Source organism: Propithecus coquereli, unplaced genomic scaffold, assembly GCF_000956105.1.
Source record: "Propithecus coquereli isolate 6110/MARCELLA unplaced genomic scaffold, Pcoq_1.0 Scaffold119, whole genome shotgun sequence".
NCBI classification, from domain to species: domain Eukaryota; kingdom Metazoa; phylum Chordata; class Mammalia; order Primates; family Indriidae; genus Propithecus; species Propithecus coquereli.
In genome coordinates, this window is record NW_012135969.1 from 7,885,010 (window position 1) to 7,904,004 (window position 18,995).

Consider the following 18,995-nt stretch of genomic DNA (forward strand, 5'->3'; position numbering starts at 1 on the left):
TGAGCAAAGAGACTCACATGGGAGGACGATCTCTGCTCCTGGGGGAGCCAGATGGGCTGTGAGGGAGGGGTCACTGCAGGAGCCCTGAGCAGGGTGTATGTAGGGGTAGAAGAGAGCTTAGACCTTTCAGCTTAACTTCGTTGTTGGGAAACTGAAGCCCAAAGAAAAGAATTTCTTTTCCCTCCCCTTCCCACTCACCACCTGAGGTTATTTATTCACCTAATAACTAGGTGCCAATCCCTAGACTAGGTCCTAGTGAGCAGAATGGACACAGCCCCTCGGGGAACACAGAGCCTGGAGGGGGACATATGTCATCCCAGCCTGGGCTAAGTGCTACAAGGTTCCAGACTTTTGTCTGGCTGGGTAGTGTGTCCTCAGCACCTTGGCACTTCAGAGGGATTGAAACACTTGCTGGAAAGAAGGCCACTCTGAGGCGGTGATGTCAGAGCTGAGGCTTGGCGGGCTGGAGTTAAAGACGGTTTCAGCTCTTGCCTTCCCTGTGGGTCCTGCCTCCTCCGCCCCTCCCCCACCCAGGCTAAGGGTGAGCGTCTCCGACTGGACATCACAGTCCCCTGGTGCCCCAGTACAGGGATGAGGATGTCTTATGTGGCAAGTTTCCTCCAGGCCCCGAACCCAGGGAAGTAGATGTGCATCTCAATTTATCCAGACGCCTTAGTGCCTGCCCTCCTTTCTGGGTATGTTCTATAACAGGGTTCAGTCCAGAGACCAGGGGTGGCCTGGATGATGGATGAGGGTGTGGGGCCTGCTGACCACCAGGAAACCTGACCATGGAGGTGGGCAAGCCTCTCTGGCCTCATTTTCCCCCTCTGCAAAGAGTGGGTGATGGGAGTCCCTCCCTCTCCGTGCCAGCTCCGGGCCTCTACCCTGGCGGGAAGGGCAGGCCGAACCGGCAGACTGCGGACCCGCGGGAGGGAAGAAGGTGTCAGACACGCGGTGCAACCATAAATGCACCCCCTCTCCCAGAAGACACCCCAAGTTCAGGACTCTGGCGCCTCACACTCGGAATGAGAGCAGAGACTCGCGCCAGGAAAAAAAGGCACTTAGGGGATCTGCTCATTAGCATGAAACGCAAATGAGCCCGGCCTCATTTGCACAGCTCGGTTCGCGGATTCGGCGAAAGGGCAACCAGGGAGGCGACATCGCAGCAGCCACTCGGCCCTCCCCATCCCACCCCGTAACCTGCCGCGGCCGGAGCTGAGACGCCCCCCCAACCCCCGCCGCGGCGGAGCGCGGGGGCTGCGTGGGTGGCGCAGTCCTAGGAGAGCGAAGAACGCCCGGGAGTCGGGGGAGGGGGGTACCGAAGGTCATCCGATCTATCCCTCGGCCTCTCCGCACTGGCGTAAGCGCCCCAAGTCTCCAGAGAGGGAACTGACTGACCTGCTCGTTTCCGCCGTGTCTACCTCTCGCAGACGTTGGGGAAGTGCTTACCAGTGTCTAATCCTCGATCCCCCCTACCCCCCCACCGGCGCCCAGCACTCCAGCAGCCCGGCGCTCCCGCTACCCACATCTTTCTGGAGCGGCGCCGGCAGCGGGAGGGAGCTAGAGCTCACTAAGCCCCAGAACTCCGTGAGGTGGGCGGGGCGAGGGCCGGGGTCTGCGCGTGCGTGTGCGCGCGAGGAAAGCACAGACCCACGAGGGCCCGCTGCGGATGGGGTGGAGGGCAGCGAAGGGAGCAGCCCGGCGGAGCTCCTGTCCCGCCGACAGCCTCCCCCTAAGCTATATTGGAACTCGAGAGCGAGAAACTGAGGCACGGGGTTGGGGGTTGGTGGGGACTTTGAAGATTAAGAGTTGGTAAGGGCCAGGTTTGTGCTCCCACCCCCTCCCACACACTCGAGACCCCCGCAGGTCCCTTTGCAGGAGTCCTCGTTCTGCTCCGCAGCTGCTCCTGGGGATCCGAGCTCTGCGGTCCGGAGCTATCTGCCTGGGCCCACGTGTTCAAGCTCGAAGCCCCCTAGTGGAGTCGACGCCCTTCAAAGGATCCCTAGGGGCAGGGGATGAAGCTCTATGAAGCTCAGGAGCGCCAACGTGAGGTCAGGGCCAGCAAGTCAGGGTTAGCAGGTCAGGATCAAAGCCTCAGAAGTGTACTTTGGAGCAGGACCAATAAGCCCAAGAGGTTGGTGGGAGCCACGCCCCGACCATGCCTACCCCTGTCTTTCCCTGGCTCTGCCTGCTTCCCCAAGACCAACCCCCTCCAGCTCGAAGCCCCACCCCTGGGACCCCAGCTCTGCTCCTTCCCTTCCCCAGTCCCGCTCCCAGGCTCATCTCCAGGGTGGACGATTAACCAGGTGGAGACCCAGGATTTCGCTCTGGGACCCTGGTCACACCCTCACCCCCGTGCAGCCTGCTCCCTTCTTCTCCAGGCCCGCTTAGAGAGGAGCTCCGCCCTTCGGCTGCTGTCCAATTCAGGGGTCGTAGACAAAGGATCGCCGGGGCCTGCGGCGCTACCCCAAGACCTCCAAGCCGAATACTGACTCTCCGGGGCTCACTCCAGGGGAGTCCCAAAGACCCCAGAGGCCAATAGGAAAGTGGGTTCGGTCTGTGCAGCCGTCTCATTGGCTCCAGCCTTCGGGAGCGGACCCAGGGGCAAGGGGAGGGGAGAGGGGCGGTCCTGGGCTTTGGGGTGGGAACCGGATTCCAGCTGTGGTTCTCTCCCGGCGCTCCCGCCCGCACTGCCACGGCGGCTGGCCAATGGGCGCGCGGCTCGGGGCCGACGGCGCGCAGCGATTGGCTGCGAGGCTGGCAGGGGAGAGGCGGGGCCGAGGCTTGAAGTTGGAGTGAGGGATCCAGCTGTGGTGTGCGCCGGGCTCCTCGCCGCCGCTTTCGCTTGCTCGCTCCGCGTCTCGGCCGGAGGAGGAGGCAGTGGCGCCGGCGACAGCTACGGCAGCGGCAGCCACCGCGGCGGCTGCGGCGGCGGCATCTCCGCCTCCACCCCCGCCCAGGACTGCCCCCCACCGTCTCCCCGCCCCTCCCTGACCGTGAGCCCGCCGCGGGGCGGAGGAAGGAGCCGCCCCCCACCCCCTTCAAACCCACCCCCAAAGAGATCCCTCCTCCCCTCCCCCCGCCGCCGCTGGCGCGGAGCCGGGACGATGCTGACCCCTTAGATCCTGCTCCAGCTGCGCCGCGGGAAGTGGGGGCGCCCTCCCCGGACCCCCCGCCCTCCGCCGGTGCTCCCCTTCTCTCTCCCCCTCTCGGGGCCGCTTGGCCGAAGGTAGCGCCGAATCGGGCAACCAGAGCCTGGGCGCGAAGCGAAGAAGCCGGAACAAAGTGACGGGGAGACGGCCCGCTGGCCCGGGGAGCCCCGGGGGCCCTGGGGAAGCGGGACTCGCGCCGGGCGGGGCTTCCCTGCGACCCGGCGCCCCGCGGGCAGCATGCCCCTGCGGGCAGGGGAAGCTGGGCTGAACTGGCCCTCCCGGGGGCTCAGCTTGCGCCCTAGAGCCCCCCAGATGCGCCCCCGCCGGGGCCCCCCGGTTGCGTGAGGACACCTACTCTGAGGGGCGCCGCTCGCCCCTCTCCGGACCGCCCGGGGCCCCGGCTGGCCAGAGGATGGACGAGGAGGAGGATGGAGCGGGCGCCGAGGAGTCGGGACAGCCCCGGAGCTTCATGCGGCTCAACGACCTGTCGGGGGCCGGGGGCCGGCCGGGGCCAGGGTCTGCAGAAAAGGACCCGGGCAGTGCGGACTCCGAGGCGGAGGGGCTGCCGTACCCGGCGCTGGCCCCGGTGGTTTTTTTCTACTTGAGCCAGGACAGCCGCCCGCGAAGCTGGTGTCTCCGCACGGTCTGTAACCCATATCCTTCGGGGCACGACGGCCAGGCTCCGGGGTCGGCAGCGGGGCGGGCTGCGCCGCCGGAGGGGACCTAAAGCCAGGTGAGTCGGAGAAGTGAGCCTGAGGGTGGGCAGACGAGAGGGGCCTGCTAAGGAAGGGAGGGGGCGTCAGAGTGGGAGCGGGGACGCAAGCAGGTCGAGTCGGTACCCCGGGCGAGCCCCACCTCCGTACACACACCTCAGTCCTCCTTGGGGGATTGGGGTCCAGGCCAGGAAAAGAGAGGAGGTGTGCCCTGATGGTCCGCAGCTGGATCCTCTCCAGATGTGGGCAGGGGAGGGTCGTCCTCCAGATGTGGGAAGCTTCAGGAGCCTGGGAGCTCTACTCTGCCCGCCGCCGGTTAGCGAGCTGGGTTTGGTTTCCGAGTTTGGGGGGTGGGGTGGGGAGGAAGCTGCGGGGACGGAAGAGGGGGAACCGCAATCTCCTGGGTTTCCCTCCTGCCCCCGCCCCAAAGTTTGCGGCGGATTCTAGGGTTTAATCCCCCCACCTGGTCCTTGAGGCTGAGGTTTTTACTGACCCAGAGGGAGATTTGGGGGGCGGGGACCAGGTCCTATCCCCGCCACCCCCCACCTCGCGGGTTGGAGGCACAACAAGGAGATTCCGGCGGCGGCTGATGTCAGGGGCGCAGAATGAGAACAAGATGTGGTGGAGGGGGGCCGTCTGCCCCGGAGCTGGAGTGGAGCCCCTTTCAGCTGGAGCCCAATGCCAGGAGCGCCTCCCTCCACCCCAATTCTTTCTTCCATGCGGGGTGCTTAAGATTGGGTTGGGGAGTTTTGTACTGGATTTTTTCTTGTGGAGAGAAAGACTGTGGCAAGAGCTTTAGCAAGTGGGGGATGGGATTTGGCTGGTCCAGGTTACTCCTCCCCTTTCACAAATAGAGTGCTCCCACTGCTAGCAAGGCAGGTATGGGGGACGGCAGCCCTTCCAAAGTATTGGGAGAACAGTGAGACTGTGAGTGTGTTCACTAAGGAAGACTTGGGTCCACCGCCCCAGTGTCTACTCCGCATATGGTTTTGGAGAATGCAAGCCCCACATTCTAGGGAGATGGATTTAGCACTGCCCCCTACCCTCTGCCCAGTCTGGAGTGGTAGAGGAGACCCCAGCTCCCAAAACCCCAAGCACAAAGTGCTGCTTGACTAATGCCTGGCTCCAGGCTCTGGGATGAGTCCTGCCACTAAGGGAAGGAAAGGTGGGGTGAGGTTGCACTGCCGTCCCAGATCTTGACAGCTTCTCCTGGTTCCTTCTTTCCAGCTCAGAGGTTCTTTGGGATCTAGAGTGGGAAACCCCAGGTCTCCCTTGTAGCCCCTGAGAGCCCAGCCCGCACTCTGCCTTGGGGAAGGGGGGTGCAGAAGCTTGGTGCGGCCCTTACTCTGCAGCTCTGCTGCCTCTAGTGCGCAAAGCAGGGATGAGCTTGGGTCTCCCCCATCCCCCATCCTCTACACCCTGTGGGTCTTTGGGAAGCTCCCCTCATCACACCCTCTCCCTATCCCCTGCCCCTTCTTCCTTTCTCTCTGAGCTACAGAAAGACAGAGGTGGGGGCTTCTGAGGTCTGTTGTCCTCTGAATAGGCACGATCTTGAGCTGTGATTCCCCCATCCCCAGGCCCCTTTCTCCATGGCAGAGATCGAGATGGAGAATGAAATATTGTTGAGAAGGATGGGCTCTGAGCATCTCTGCCCTCAACCACCCACCCCCTCCATAAAGGGTGAAAAACACCAGCCTCTATGTCCTCTGTGGTCCGGGTGGGGGGAGATAGATCTCCCTCTCCACCCTGCCCCCCAAAACAGACTTCCTGGCTCGCATCTCTTCCCACCTGCCGTATCTCCAGGTGCTAGTGGAGGGTTTGGAGGCAGACTCCTTCCTTGAGGGTCTGGAAGGAGACAGGTGGTGAGGATTGGGTTGAGGGAGGAGAGGTGAGAGCCTGGTGCTCATCCTGGGTGTGGGAGCAGGCTTATCTCTGGGAGTGGGAGTCTGGGATGAGGGACATCCACATCACTAGCTAGGTCTGGAGAAGCAGCTGAGCCTGGCTTGCTTGGGGATGGATGAGAACCATTTCTTGGCAAGGGGGCTGCCCGAGCTGTGCCCCCCACCACTTCCATCCTACTCAAGCGCCAAGGGAAACCTGTATTTTCGCTGCCAGAGGGCCTTCCTCTTTCCTTTTCTGTCTTTGCGGTATCTGTGAAACCTGCCTTTGCTCCACAAGGGTCCCTCTGCACCTCTGAGCCCGAGGGAAGAGGGACATAAGGACACTTCCCTCCCGCCCCCCACCAACTGAAGCCAGTTTGGCTTTTCTTGGCACATTCTTCTTCTTGGCCCCCTCCTCTCTCAGCCTCTTTAAGAGACCAGGTTTCCTAGAGAGGAGATCTAGACCCAGGTAGGAAATGGTGTGTGTGTGTGTGTGTGTGTGTGTGTGTGCGCGCGCGCGCGTTAGGGAGGGAAGGAGAGAGGGCAGTAAAAAGCAGAGGGGTGTGCAAGTGCATGTGTTGGTGTTGGGGAGAGCAGGGCATTGGCAGTCAACTCAAAGCCCGAAAGCCCCCCTCCCCAGGTTGTAGAGGCGCGTGTCCCCTCGCCAGTGTGTGCTTCTCCAGGGCGAGGGCGCGTCCCCTCCCGGAAGGAGATCCTGAGCATCCCCTCTCTGGCTGTTGTGTCACATCTGGAAGTTTGTGTAGGAGTTTCTCCAAGCTCGGAGCCCAGCACAGCTTTTTCTCATTTGGAAATCACAGGCTGGCATTTGGGATGCTGAGAGAGGGGGAGTGGGAGGGGGGCCAGTGGGGGAGAGGGGAGTCTGCCAGGAGTGGGGGAGAAGGGGGAGGCCTGACCGGCAGGAGCCCTAATGGCTTCCAGAAGTGAATGCGAGTGTGTGACTGACTGTTCATCACTCCGTGTGTCTGAGTGTGCGCCTCTAGAGTGGAGGGGGCACCGGGGATTTCTGGAGCCTTCTTTGCCACTGTCCCAGTGCCACAAGTCTGCCTGTTTCTCCTGCCTAGGGAAAATTCTCCATTGCTGTCCTCAGAGGAAATGGGGGGTGGATGCTTTTCCTGTCTCCTCATCAATTCCCTCCTCCCATTTCCAAACCCTGGGATTCCGGGGTGAAGGGCTGGGGCTGGGAATTGGATGGGATTGGGGGGCAGCTCACCCCTTGGCGGTCTTTCTGCCCCAGGCCCACCCTCCTTCTGTGTCACACACACACTCCTTCCCGCCCGCTGCACTCCACCGCTCTGCTGGGGGACTCCTCATCACCCATGGTGCCAGTTGGAGGCATTCCTGGGATTACCCCCCCACAGGCCCCCCCCACACCCCTTGCCTGCTCCCGCCCAGCTCTCACCCCGCCCTGCCTGCCTCAGCCAGGATGGCGACAGACTCAACTGCTCACACGCGCAGGCATGCGCGTGCGCACACACGCACACACACACGGAGTCACAGACTTTGAATCAGATTTCTGGCCTATTTCCCCTCTCAAAGATTCCAGTGGGCCGTCTCTCTGTGTCTCTGTGTCTCATGTCTCTGTCTCTGGGTGGGGCCCGCTGCCTTTCTGTGGGCTTCAGTTTTCAGTTCAGCTGGAAACCTCTCTCCCCACACACCCACACGCTGGAGTTTTGGCCAGGGGGACCATGGGGAGACAGGCTTGCAGGAGTAGGGGCTCTGCTGGGGGAATGCCCCTTCCAGCCCCCACAGTGTGAGCCACGAGGGAAGCCCCTGTGGGATTCCCGGATCCGACAGACACCGGCCTCTCCGTGGGATGGACAAGGCAAGAGCCTGCCCCCCCACCTCCCCAACTCTCACTAGAAGGCCAGGACTCCTGGGTCCCAGCCCATTTCCTCCTCAACGTTCCTCAGTCTCAGATTTCCAGATTCCTAGGACGGAATGGGGTAGCAAGAGGGCTGCTTCCCTTCTCAGTTCATGCCTGGAGCCCCTGTGCCCCCAGAGGTACCCAGCCCGCCTCCTCCTCTCCCCACCTCCCTCACCCTTCCAGCTGCCAGGCTAGGCAAGGGCTCTATCTAGATAAAGCCCCACTGAGAGGACTCATTTGTGGAGATAACATGCTCTAGTTCTCTCTCCCAGGAGGGAGAATAGGAGGAGGGATGGAAGTGGGGTTCCTCTTTCTGCCATTTCCTTTTTCTCTGCTTTTGATGGTGGTTTGTGGGGAGAAGAAAGATCCTCCCCTCACCTACCCCCCCTTGGGATCCACTCCAGCCCAGACAGTCACCATAGCAACAGTAGGCATGTGACTACACAGGTCTCTCATAATCACTATGGCAACCAGTGTCCCCCGTTCCCTTGGTTACCATGGGGATCTGTCACATGGTTCCTCCAACCTGATAACCTGTGGGTCTCCCTGATCCCCCTTCCTTGCATGACGATGAGACAGCAGCCTGAGTGAGGGGAGATCATGTGTGTGTGTGTGTGGGGGGTCTCTTTAATTACCATGGCAACGAATCCACACCACCTGGTGACACATCCTCCCGTTGTTATGGCAACACAAGAACATCACACAGTGACATACTGCCATGTTCCCAAGGAAACGAACTCAATCCTGAGAAGGGTGAAAGACCCCCCCCCCATTAATTATTCCTCTATTCAGATTGTCCCACATTTTCCTGTGCCTTGATCTCTTCCCTGTCCACTATGCTCACCTGTAGTGAGAGGCAGAGCGTGGGCAGGACGTCCTGGAGGTAGGCTGGAATGCGGAAGGGCTGCCATGGTTCAGAGCTGGGCATGGGGTCATTTGGAAGCAGACTCTGGCTATAAAAGGTCCCAGGCTGAGCTTGTGTAAGGTGAGGACAGAAAGAAAGGCAGCTCCTCTATGGGGTCACTTCTGCTCCTCCCTCCATGGTTATAATCAATCCATCTCTTTCAAGGGAAGCAAGGCAGGAAGGCATGAATGGGGAGACACATCTAGCTTCTAGGCAGGGAGATTGATTGATCGATCGATTGCTTCATTCACTCTTCCCATGTATTGATCATCTGCCACATACCAGGCGCTACTCCCAGCTCCGTGCAGTATAGAAAGGTGTGTCAGAGTGCCCCAGCCTGTTGGGAGCCCACAGCTCCGTAAGGGAGATGAGGCAAGTGCTTAGGTGACCAACATGGTGGGATTGTGCCATTAGAGGGGTCCAAACAGATGTCCCAGGAGCCCCTCTTCCCCAAAGGACTGCCCACCCTCCCTCATGTAGAGACATTTGCTCACATGGGACCCTCCCAGACCCCCTTCCCCTGTGGAGGAGAGGAGAGGGCTAGCTTGGGAAAACAGACCAGTTCTTGAGGGTAATTGTATTCCCTTCTCAAATGATGACTCCCTCCCTGTCCCCCTTTTTCCAGGGTGACCCCTGGCTGACCCCCATTCTGGGGAGAGATCCACTGGGCTCTGGCTCCACTCAGAAAAACAGCTCCATGGAAACAGAACACTCTCTATTTCCTCCCTCCCACCTACTTACCCCCCAAAACCTAGAACTTTTTTTTAAAACTCTTATTCTTGTAAGAGGGTGGAGATTAGGGAAACTGCAGTGCCTCAGGACTTCCAGGGTGCCAGGGGCAGGTGGCGGGCAGGGTGTGAGTCCAAAGGAAAAGGGCCTGGGTAGTGGGCGGAGGAGGGGGAGAGCTGCCAGGGGACTGGGGGAGTCGTGGGACATTCCTGAGTTGGGTTGAGACAGGAAGACTCCACGTGCTGCGGGCCCCACTGAGCCTTGGTGGGTCGTGCCAGGGGCTGCCATTCACTAGGTGGCCTCCCTTCCCCAGTCTCCTCTCTCTGCTCATTTACCTCATTTATCTGTGAGTCTAGTGCCTGGAACCTTTTAAGGTCCAGAGGGTATTTGGGACATTGTCCTGCTGATGGGCTGGAAGTGAGTCACCTAGTAGAATCCACTCTGTGGAAAGACTCAGGGTTTAGAAAGAACCCCTCTCCCCCTTGCTGTTTTGGCTGGTCTGGGCTGGAAGCCACAAGAAGGTGTGATGGCGCATGGCTTGTGTGTGCAGGGTATTGTCCACTCTGCACGGCCCGGGGGCTGTGCCTAGCGCAGTGTCTAACATGTAGCAGGTCCTCAATATTTGAGCGCGTGAGTGTGTCTAGCAACTGTTTGAGGGCTTTGAGAGGTCAGGAGGCTGGCTGTGGAAGAGGGAGCCTCGGGCTGCAGTGCTGTGGCAAGGGGGACCACCGCCGTGGACCTCTGCCTGTCCTCCTACTGCTGTGGCGGTCACAACAGCACCTTTCTGCCTGCCTGAGCCGCCATGGTGCACAGAGGAGAGCATCACAGATCGGGAGCTCAGAAGCCTCAGCCTTGTCCTGGCGTGTCGGGTGACCTTCAGTACTTGACTCCAGCTCTCTGGGCCTCAGTTTCCTTGGGTTCCGGGGAATAAAATGATCTCCCCTGGATGCTTCCTGGGGCTGTGGTGAGCATCAGCTGTGGCATTGTGAGAAAGTGCTTGGTAAACTGTAAGGCAGCATAATCCGACTTTAGGTTTGTGTAACACATTCACATACATTATCTCATTTGCTTCTCACATCTACCCTGTGCGGTAGGAAGAATAGGATTCACATTCAGCAGCAAACTCACGGTGTCTGGCATTTCCATGAGCACGATCGATGCTATTCCCCAAATGGCTTGTGCAAATAGTCAGGGTATTTGTGGCTTTTCCTCCTTTATGGATAAGGAAACTGGGTCCAGAGAGGTGAGATGACCAAGGTGAGCCTGGGCCTGGGGACTGGTCTGACTAGAGGTCAAGCCCCCCCCCCGACTCCTCCCACCACCGGGCTAGTCTTGGATGGGGTGGGGGGACCAAGAAGCAGGAGGTGTCAGGGCAGGTGTGGGGGCCAGCTCCAGCTCCAGTCCTGCCCAGCTGTTTCCTTGACGGCCCGATACCTGGTTTGAGCGCATCAGCATGTTGGTCATCCTTCTCAACTGTGTGACCCTGGGCATGTTCCGGCCGTGCGAGGACATCGCCTGTGACTCCCAGCGCTGCCGGATCCTGCAGGTGGGTGTGCCGTGGATGTTGGGGGCCATGCAGCTTCTAATCCTAACACCCCTGACTCCTTCTCTGCAAGTGGCCCTGACTGGCAGGGGCTGCGGTGGGGGTGGAGGGTGTCCCCTGACCCCCTTCTTAGTTTCAGCAGCCTCTTGTCCCCACACCAGGCCTTTGATGACTTCATCTTTGCCTTCTTCGCTGTGGAGATGGTGGTGAAGATGGTGGCCTTGGGCATCTTCGGGAAAAAGTGTTACCTGGGAGACACTTGGAACCGGCTTGACTTTTTCATCGTCATCGCGGGGTGAGGGCCTGGGCTGGGGGCAGGAGAGCATGGATCAGATCAGTCCCTTCCTCAGGGCCAGGGTTTCAGGCCTCCTGCCCCTGCCCCCGGCCCAGTTACAGCTCTGCTTTCTCCCTGGCTACCCACTAAGGGTCTGAGGCTGTCCTGCCTGTAGCACTCCTGCCTGTACTTCTCTGAATTCCATGCCCTCCCCCCAGTTCTGCCTCCTTCTCTGATGCGGAGTCTGTCCTTGGCTTGGGGTGGCCCTGACCCCCAGGCAGAGCCAGATCTTCAGGGTCCCTTGGTGGAGGAGGAGCCAGAGGTCATCCTGCTGCCTCCACAGCAGGAGTCCTCTTTGACCTCTTTTGACCCCATGGTGGCCTCTGACTCAAAGGGCCTCCCTTTGGGCCCCTCTCGCAGGATGCTGGAGTATTCGCTGGACCTGCAGAACGTCAGCTTCTCAGCTGTCAGGACAGTCCGTGTGCTGCGACCGCTCAGGGCCATTAATCGGGTGCCCAGTGAGTGACCCCTTGGCCCTCAGCCCCTAGACAGAGGGCCCCAAGAGGAAATGTGGGAATCTCAGCGACCTCCCACCCCTGCGACCATGTCCTCACCTGACCACTTGCAGGCTTGGTAGGGAGCTGGGGTCACTGGAACCAAAGGGAGCCCCTGCCCCTGGCTGTGGCACTGTGAGAGTCCCTGGGAAGACCCCACCCCCATTTTAGCCTGGCTTTGGGTCAGAGTCTCAGAAACATCTCAGATGACCCTTTCCCTTCAGCTAGATGACCCCCCAGGACCATAGGCATGGGTGGGGATGAGTGGAAGGGCTGGCAGGCCAGGTTGGACGCAAGGTGCAAATGGCCTGTTATAGCCAGAACAGCCTCTCATGTGGTCTGGTTCTCATTGGTGAGACCACACTGGCCGTGCTGAGCATGACTTCTCTCCAGACAAGGCCACTCCATGCCACACCCTTCCAGCTCTGTTCCCTTCCTCCTTCCCAGCCCCTTCCAACCCGTTGCAGGGACTGCCGGGACCATTATCTAAATTAAACCGCATTGGTTTCTGGAGCCAGCGAAGCTTTGGCAGCTCTAGCTCCCCCTACATCCTGCCCCCCCACATTGCTCAGGCCCCCTTTGCAACTCCCCAACCTACACAAGCTGCAGATGGTCCTGCTGCAGTCCCGGGGGTGGGGGGTGGGGGACACACATTTCTGGGTCTCTGTGTCTGTGTGCTGGTTGTAGCAGCAGCCCCCTTCCCTGTGTGTGTGTGTGTGTGTGTGTGTGTGTGTGTGTGTGTGTGAGAGAGAGAGAGAGAGAGAGAGAGAGAGAGAGAGAGAGATGTGGCTGCCTCTGGGAGGGCCGAGCTGCTGAGTGTGTTCTCTAGGGGCTGGGGTGTGTTGGTGTTAACAGGAGCTCCGGAATAGGGGCGTGCTTTGCCTCCTCTTCCGCCCCAGGTGATGGCTGGCAGATTTATAGGCCTCTGTCTAACCACCGGTGTAATTCCCTTAATGCAAACCCTGAGGAATTGATCTCAGTTGGAGCACAGAGGAGCTGAAGGGGGATGGGGAAGGCCAGGCTGGCAGGGGCGGGCTGGCAGGGGCGGGCTGGGCGCTTGGCGCAGTCACCAAGAGGGGTTAATAGGCTGCTGCTTAGAAGATTTTGCCCTGGAGGGGGCAGGGGGCCATAGATGGCACTTTGGGGGTCGAAAGGAGCCATTAGAGATCTGTGTGCTTGACAAGGGCTTAGTGGACAAGGGACAGGGGACTGGTTCAGACCATTTGGGCTGGTTGGGTTTTAGACCTGGAGTATGGAGAGAGGGAAGTATCCCTAACAGGGCTTTTTGGGAGGGGGGTTTCAGTGGCTTTCCCCATGGAGGGGGCTGTTAACTGATGGACTTCTGAGAAAACGGTGTAGTGTCTCTTCGGGTCCTGATTTAGGGATCTGGACCCAGCAGGGAACAGAATCAGGGATGGGGGGCGCAGAGCCATGGTGAAGCACAGGGCGTCCTGGCCCCTGCTGTGGAGCTGCCTCTCCAAGTGAGATTCCTGCCTGCTAGCATCCTTCCTGGCGTTCCCTGCCTCAGTTTCCCCAGTGCCCCCAGTGGTGATAACGTAGAAAGGTCAAGTGACTGTCTGGCGAGAGAAGGAAGTGGGAGGGCAGTGTGTGTATGTTGGGAGCGGTGGGCTTCAGAAGCACAAAGCCTGGGTTTAAGTCCTGGCACCTGCTTTAGCAGCTCTGTGATACTGGGCTACTCGGGTCATTCCTCTGAGCTTCTGGCTTCTCATCTGTAAGTTGGGGGTGGCGGCATTCACCCCACACCAATGCTGGGAGAGTTGGGTGGGACGTGGGGTGAGAGTGCTTTGGAAACCACGCTACTCTGGCGCCTTGGTGGTGGTGTGTGGGTGAGCCACGAAGGGTAGAGAGTAGGGTGAGAGGCGCAGGGGATGCCTGGGGAGCAAGAGGTGTCTGTTGGTCTCCCCTCTGTCTTGAGCTGGGCCATAAGCGTCCCCGGAAGGCCCCTCTGGGAGTGCTGCCAGCCTGGCGTCCCCAGCGAGGCTTCTGCCCCCACAGGCATGCGCATCCTCGTCACGCTGCTGCTGGACACGCTGCCCATGCTGGGCAACGTGCTGCTGCTCTGCTTCTTTGTCTTCTTCATCTTCGGCATCGTCGGCGTCCAGCTGTGGGCAGGGCTGCTTCGCAACCGATGCTTCCTACCTGAGAATTTCAGCCTGTGAGTGGCGGACGGGCTAGGGGAGGACCTGGGAGTGGTCATGGGCCTAGAATCTCCCTGGGTCCCTCCTCCCTGTGGCTCATCTGTTCTCAGATCTGAGACATATCTGGTTCTACAACTTGGCTACATGTTGGAACCCCCTGGGGAGTTTTCAAAATTACCAGTGTTGGGGTGGGGGGGGCCACCTCCAGAGATCCTGATTTCGCTGGTCTTGGGGTTCAGCTTGGATGCCGGAATTTTTTAAAGCTCCTCCAGTGAGCCTCTTGTGCAACAAAGATTGAAAACCACAGCTCTAGGATGTGACCTTCTGACATCCCAACTCCAGTTTCCCTGCTCAGCCCTCGCTCTCCTCTCCTGGTGCCCACAAAGCCCTGCCCTGCCCTTTCCCTTCCCCACCCGCTGTCCTGCCTCGGTGCTCTCACACCAGCTCACCCTTCCTGGGCCCCCTCCCTGGCCTCATCCCTGCCCCGCTTCTCTCCCTGCAGCCCCCTGAGCGTGGACCTAGAGCGCTACTACCAGACAGAGAACGAGGACGAGAGCCCCTTCATCTGCTCCCAGCCGCGCGAGAACGGCATGCGGTCCTGCAGGAGCGTGCCCACGCTGCGCGGGGAGGGGGGCGGCGGCCCGCCCTGTGGTCTAGACTATGAGGCCTACAACAGCTCCAGCAACACCACCTGCGTCAACTGGAACCAGTACTACACCAACTGCTCCGCTGGGGAGCACAACCCCTTCAAGGGCGCCATCAACTTCGACAACATCGGCTATGCCTGGATCGCCATCTTCCAGGTGCGGCAGCCTGGGGCCCGGGAGATTCCCAGGCATGCGGGTCCCAGGACACAGTCCAGGCTTGCAGTGGTCACTCTCAGGGGCAGGGTGGGCATCCCGGCCTCTGGAGGATACTGGAGGAGGATTGTGTGGGCCCAGAGTCAGCCTGCCCCTCTGCCCCTCCCCAGGTCATCACGCTGGAGGGCTGGGTCGACATCATGTACTTTGTGATGGATGCTCATTCCTTCTACAACTTCATCTACTTCATCCTCCTCATCATCGTGAGTGACTCCTTAGGCCCCCGTGGGGATGTGGGATCCTGGGGACACCAGTGGGGCAGTCCAGAGAGGGGAAGCATTGCTCAGACTGAAGTTCTTAGCTCTCAGGACAAGTCCCCATAGGGAGGGCATCAGATGGGAAGTCAGGAGGAAATCCAGGTCAAGGCCAGACTCTACCACTAACTGCTATTATGACCTTGGGCAAGTCATTGCCCTCAAAGCCCCCCATCCCACCCCGGGCCTCTGTTTCTTCATCAGTAAAATGGATGGTCCTCAAGCCAGGGAGATACCGTCTCCCCTGGGGGACATTTGGAAATGGGGAAGGGTGATTCTGGCTTTGTTTTGTTTTGTTTTTCAAAAAACAGCTTTATTGAGATATAATTCACCTATCATATGATTCGCCCATTTGAAGTGTACAGTCCAACGGTGTTTAATATGTTCACAGAGTTCAGTGTTTTCCAAGGACGAGGGGAGTACCATTAGCATTTTGTTGCGGCAAGAAGGGAGAGATGCTAAACATCCTGAAATGTCTGCAAACAAAGCATTGTTCCACCCAAAGTCCCCATCAGTCGGTGTTGAGAAACACTGCATGATCTCTTGTTTCTTCCAGCTCAGAAATTCCAAGACTTTATGAAGGCAGGAGACAGAGGCAAAAGCAGCAGTATTTAATAGTTTTAATCACTACCACTCATAGTTAATAATGTCACTGCGACCACTCACAGCTTATTTATTGAGCACTTACTATGTGCCAGCTCTGTGCTAAGCCCTTTTTATGCGCTGCTGCATTTAATCCTCGCTGCCATCCTGTGTCATCTCCATTTTACAGATGAGGAAACCAACGTTTCCTCGTTTATCCGACCCCGCCACGTGCTTTGCCTGTGCTGCGGATTAATGTCGCTGGGTGGGGCATCACTGCCGATGTGTGCTGTCACATCTGCTGCCTGCTTAATCCCTGTAGTCCCCTGTGAGGTGGCCTGTGCAGGGATGGCGGCCCCCATCTCCTAAATGAGAACTCAGAGCCCCAGGTCACATAGAAAAGTAAGAGCCTGGAGCTGGGAATTCAGCCCCAGTCCACCAACCCCGAGTTCGGCCTTATTCCATGTCACCAAGAGGCCAGTGACAGAGCCAGACACAGGGTCAGATACTGAGAGAAAGAGATGAAGAAACAGATTAAGGTGGGGGTATGTGGGGGGGGGGAGGGGAAAAAAAAGAAAGAAGGAGAAGATTAAGATCCACTCAGGACCTAGGACAAGCTGGAGAGGAAGGGAGAGACAGAGTGAGGCGGCTCCTGGTGCGTGAGAGGCAGAGGGCAGGCCTGAGAAAGCGCGAGTCCCCCAGGCCAGCCCCTCCTGCCTGCCTAGCTTCCCTGGTGCGGAAGAGTGGGCAGGCTTGGGGCGAAGCCCGGCTGGAGGCCTGTTCCCATCCCTGACGCCCACCTCAGGGACTGAAGCCGGTGCTTCAGGAAGCGGGGTCTTCTCACTGTGCTGCCCCCACCCCCAGGCTTGGGGGAGGGGGAAGGAAGCAGACAGGGAGGTAAGGGGCCTGGTTTCCGCCCTCCCACACACCCCCTGAAAAATCTTTTCAAACAGCTCTCTGGAATCACACTAGTGAAGCTAATTATCATAATTACTAGGACACGATCTAGAAAAGAAAATCTGCTTTGTCACCATAAATATTCATTTCCTTTGTTGGGGATTGTTGTCCAAGCGTTGGTCATCCCAGAGTCTGGGGAAACTGAGGCATGGATGGGGACCAGGGGAGTGTGAGCAAGTCAGAGTGGCAGCTGGGCTAGTCTGTAGGGTCCATGGTTCAGCTCCTCACTCAGCTGGGGGAGGGGAGCACAGGGAAAAGGGGTATAGTGGGTACAGGGGGTACTCATGGTCCCTGCTTTCATATGAGGATATCAAGGCTCCATGGATAAGGGTCTCTCCCAAGGTCACGCAGCTAGAATTGGGCCTAGAGGCAGGAGTCTTGGGAACAAGGTTTTTGCCAAGATCTCAAAGGCTCAATCCAACTGGAAAACCCCACATGCCTAGTGCACTCATTTCCACAGCATTCTGTACTTCTGATGGGAGTTGGGGAGGGGTGCTCAGTCTCCTCAGATGGGTATGTTTAGGGGCAGGGAGTTTGGGAGATAACCTTGCAGGAAAACACCGTGATCAATAGCAACACCTTGGAATTTCACGCAGCTTGGTTCAAGTCTCAGCCTTACTCTGCACTGGCTGAGCGATCTTGATCTTGGGCAAAAGCCTTTCCTTTCTGGGCCTCAGTTTCCTCATCTGTCAGATGGAGATGTCATCTCCTGAGACTGTCATAAGAATAAAATGAGACAATGCTTGGAAAACAGTTGAGCCTGGTGCCTGGCCTATGGGAAGTCCTGCGTATGTGGCAGCTGGCATTGTGATTCGCTTTTCTTCAGGACATCTGCTCTTCCTGTCCCCACCCTTACAGGTGGGCTCCTTCTTCATGATCAACCTGTGCCTCGTGGTGATTGCCACGCAGTTCTCAGAGACCAAGCAGCGGGAAAGCCAGCTGATGCGGGAGCAGCGCGTGCGGTTCCTGTCCAACGCCAGCACCCTGGCTAGCTTCTCCGAGCCGGGCAGCTGCTACGAGGAGCTGCTCAAGTACCTGGTGTATATCCTCCGGAAGGCAGCCCGCAGGCTGGCCCGGGTCTCGCGGGCAGCGGGCGTGCGGGCCGGACTCCTGAGCAGCCCAGCACCCCTCGAGGGCCAGGAACCCCAACCCAGTGGCAGCTGCTCTCGCTCCCACCGCCGCCTGTCCATCCACCACCTGGTCCACCACCACCACCACCACCACCACCACCATTACCACCTGGGCAACGGGACGCTCAGAGCCCCCAGGGCCAGCCCAGAGATCCAGGACAGGGATGCCAGTGGGTCCCGCCGGCTCATGCTGCCACCGCCCTCAACACCCGCCCTCTCCGGAGGCCCCCCAGGTGGTGCAGAGTCTGTGCACAGCTTTTACCACGCCGACTGCCACTTGGAGCCAGTCCGCTGCCAGGGGGCCCCTCCCCGGTCCCCATCTGTGGCATCGGGCAGAACTGTGGGCAGTGGGAAGGTGTACCCCACTGTACACACCAGCCCTCCACCAGAGATGCTGAAAGAGAAGGCGCTCGTAGAGGTGGCCCCCAGCTCTGGGCCTCCCACCCTCACCAGCCTCAACATCCCACCCGGGCCCTACAGCTCCATGCACAGGCTGCTGGAGACGCAGAGCACGGGTGAGAACTCTGGGTGGGGCCTGTTGGTGCCCTCGTCTGGGAGCTGGGTGGTGTCCCAGAGGGGACCAGGGCTCAGATTCCCACTGTGCTTCTCATGGCCTTGGCACCATCAAGTCACGTCACTCCTTTGAGGCCTAATTCTCTCATCTGTTAAAATGGGAATCGTCACTCCTGCATTGTGATAGCGATGACTGTCATGTATGGGCACCTGCCACGTGCTCTGCTCTGCGCTGTTTGCAGTAATATCGAGTGGCTGTTGCCTAATGGCTGTGTGTCTGTCACATGCTTTGCAGCAAAATCCCATTGGATCCTCTCCACGGATTAGGTGATAAGCTCTCTCAGTATCCCCATTGTGTGGGTGAGAAAAAGGAGGCTCTGGGGGGGTTGTGTGACATGCCCAAGGCTGTGTCATGGGTGAGGGGTGGACTCTGAGGCCCACGCTCCATATTCCTTGTCGCAAGGCTCAGAGGGGAGATGGCGTGTGACTATGCCCAGCATCACACCCCACACTCTAAGCCAGAGTCTCAGTCCCTCCCCGCAGGGAGATCCGGGGCCAGGAGCGGCAAGTCCCTGGGGAGCTGCTTGTCTGATGAGTGGAGCACCCAGTGTGATGGGGCAGTGAGACGTGGGGTGTTGGGCTCTCCCCAGCAGACAGGTTCTCTGCAGCCACAGCCCAGGGACTGTTTCGGGAAGGATGTGGCACGTGGGGAGCAGCGGGATATTCGTGGGGGTGTTACGTGGGAACGTGGGCTGGGACCAGAAGGTGCTATCACGGAGCCCAGAGCGAAAGGTTCTTATGCCAGCTCTTCCGCTGCCCTGCCACGGGACGTGGGCCAGTCGCACACACCCACGTGTAGAAGGCGGGGATGGGCCCATCATTATTGTCGGTGGGGGCTTACTGACG

General features: G+C 59.1%; 1 protein-coding gene across 34 annotated transcripts in view; it reads left to right on the plus strand.

Moving 5' to 3' along the window:
* Window positions 1–3,172: 3,172 nt before the first annotated feature.
* The window catches only part of CACNA1G (calcium channel, voltage-dependent, T type, alpha 1G subunit), a 62,208-nt gene continuing 46,385 nt past the window's right edge, over window positions 3,173–18,995 (plus strand). For 30 of the 34 annotated variants that reach the window (XR_001138209.1, XR_001138208.1, XR_001138210.1 and 27 more), the window contains exons 1-8: window positions 3,173–3,806; window positions 10,698–10,809; window positions 10,968–11,101; window positions 11,501–11,598; window positions 13,651–13,810; window positions 14,296–14,596; window positions 14,764–14,856; window positions 17,305–18,091. Coding sequence is in view for 29 of the 34 variants with exons in the window: in XM_012661913.1 (XP_012517367.1) it covers window positions 3,565–3,806; window positions 10,698–10,809; window positions 10,968–11,101; window positions 11,501–11,598; window positions 13,651–13,810; window positions 14,296–14,596; window positions 14,764–14,856; window positions 17,305–18,091 (1,927 nt within the window). In the remaining 5 variants the exon portion in view is untranslated. The remainder of the gene's footprint in view (window positions 3,807–10,697; window positions 10,810–10,967; window positions 11,102–11,500; window positions 11,599–13,650; window positions 13,811–14,295; window positions 14,597–14,763; window positions 14,857–17,304; window positions 18,092–18,995) is intronic. The other 4 variants (XM_012662012.1, XM_012662022.1, XM_012661976.1 and 1 more) reach the window with 2 other exon arrangements.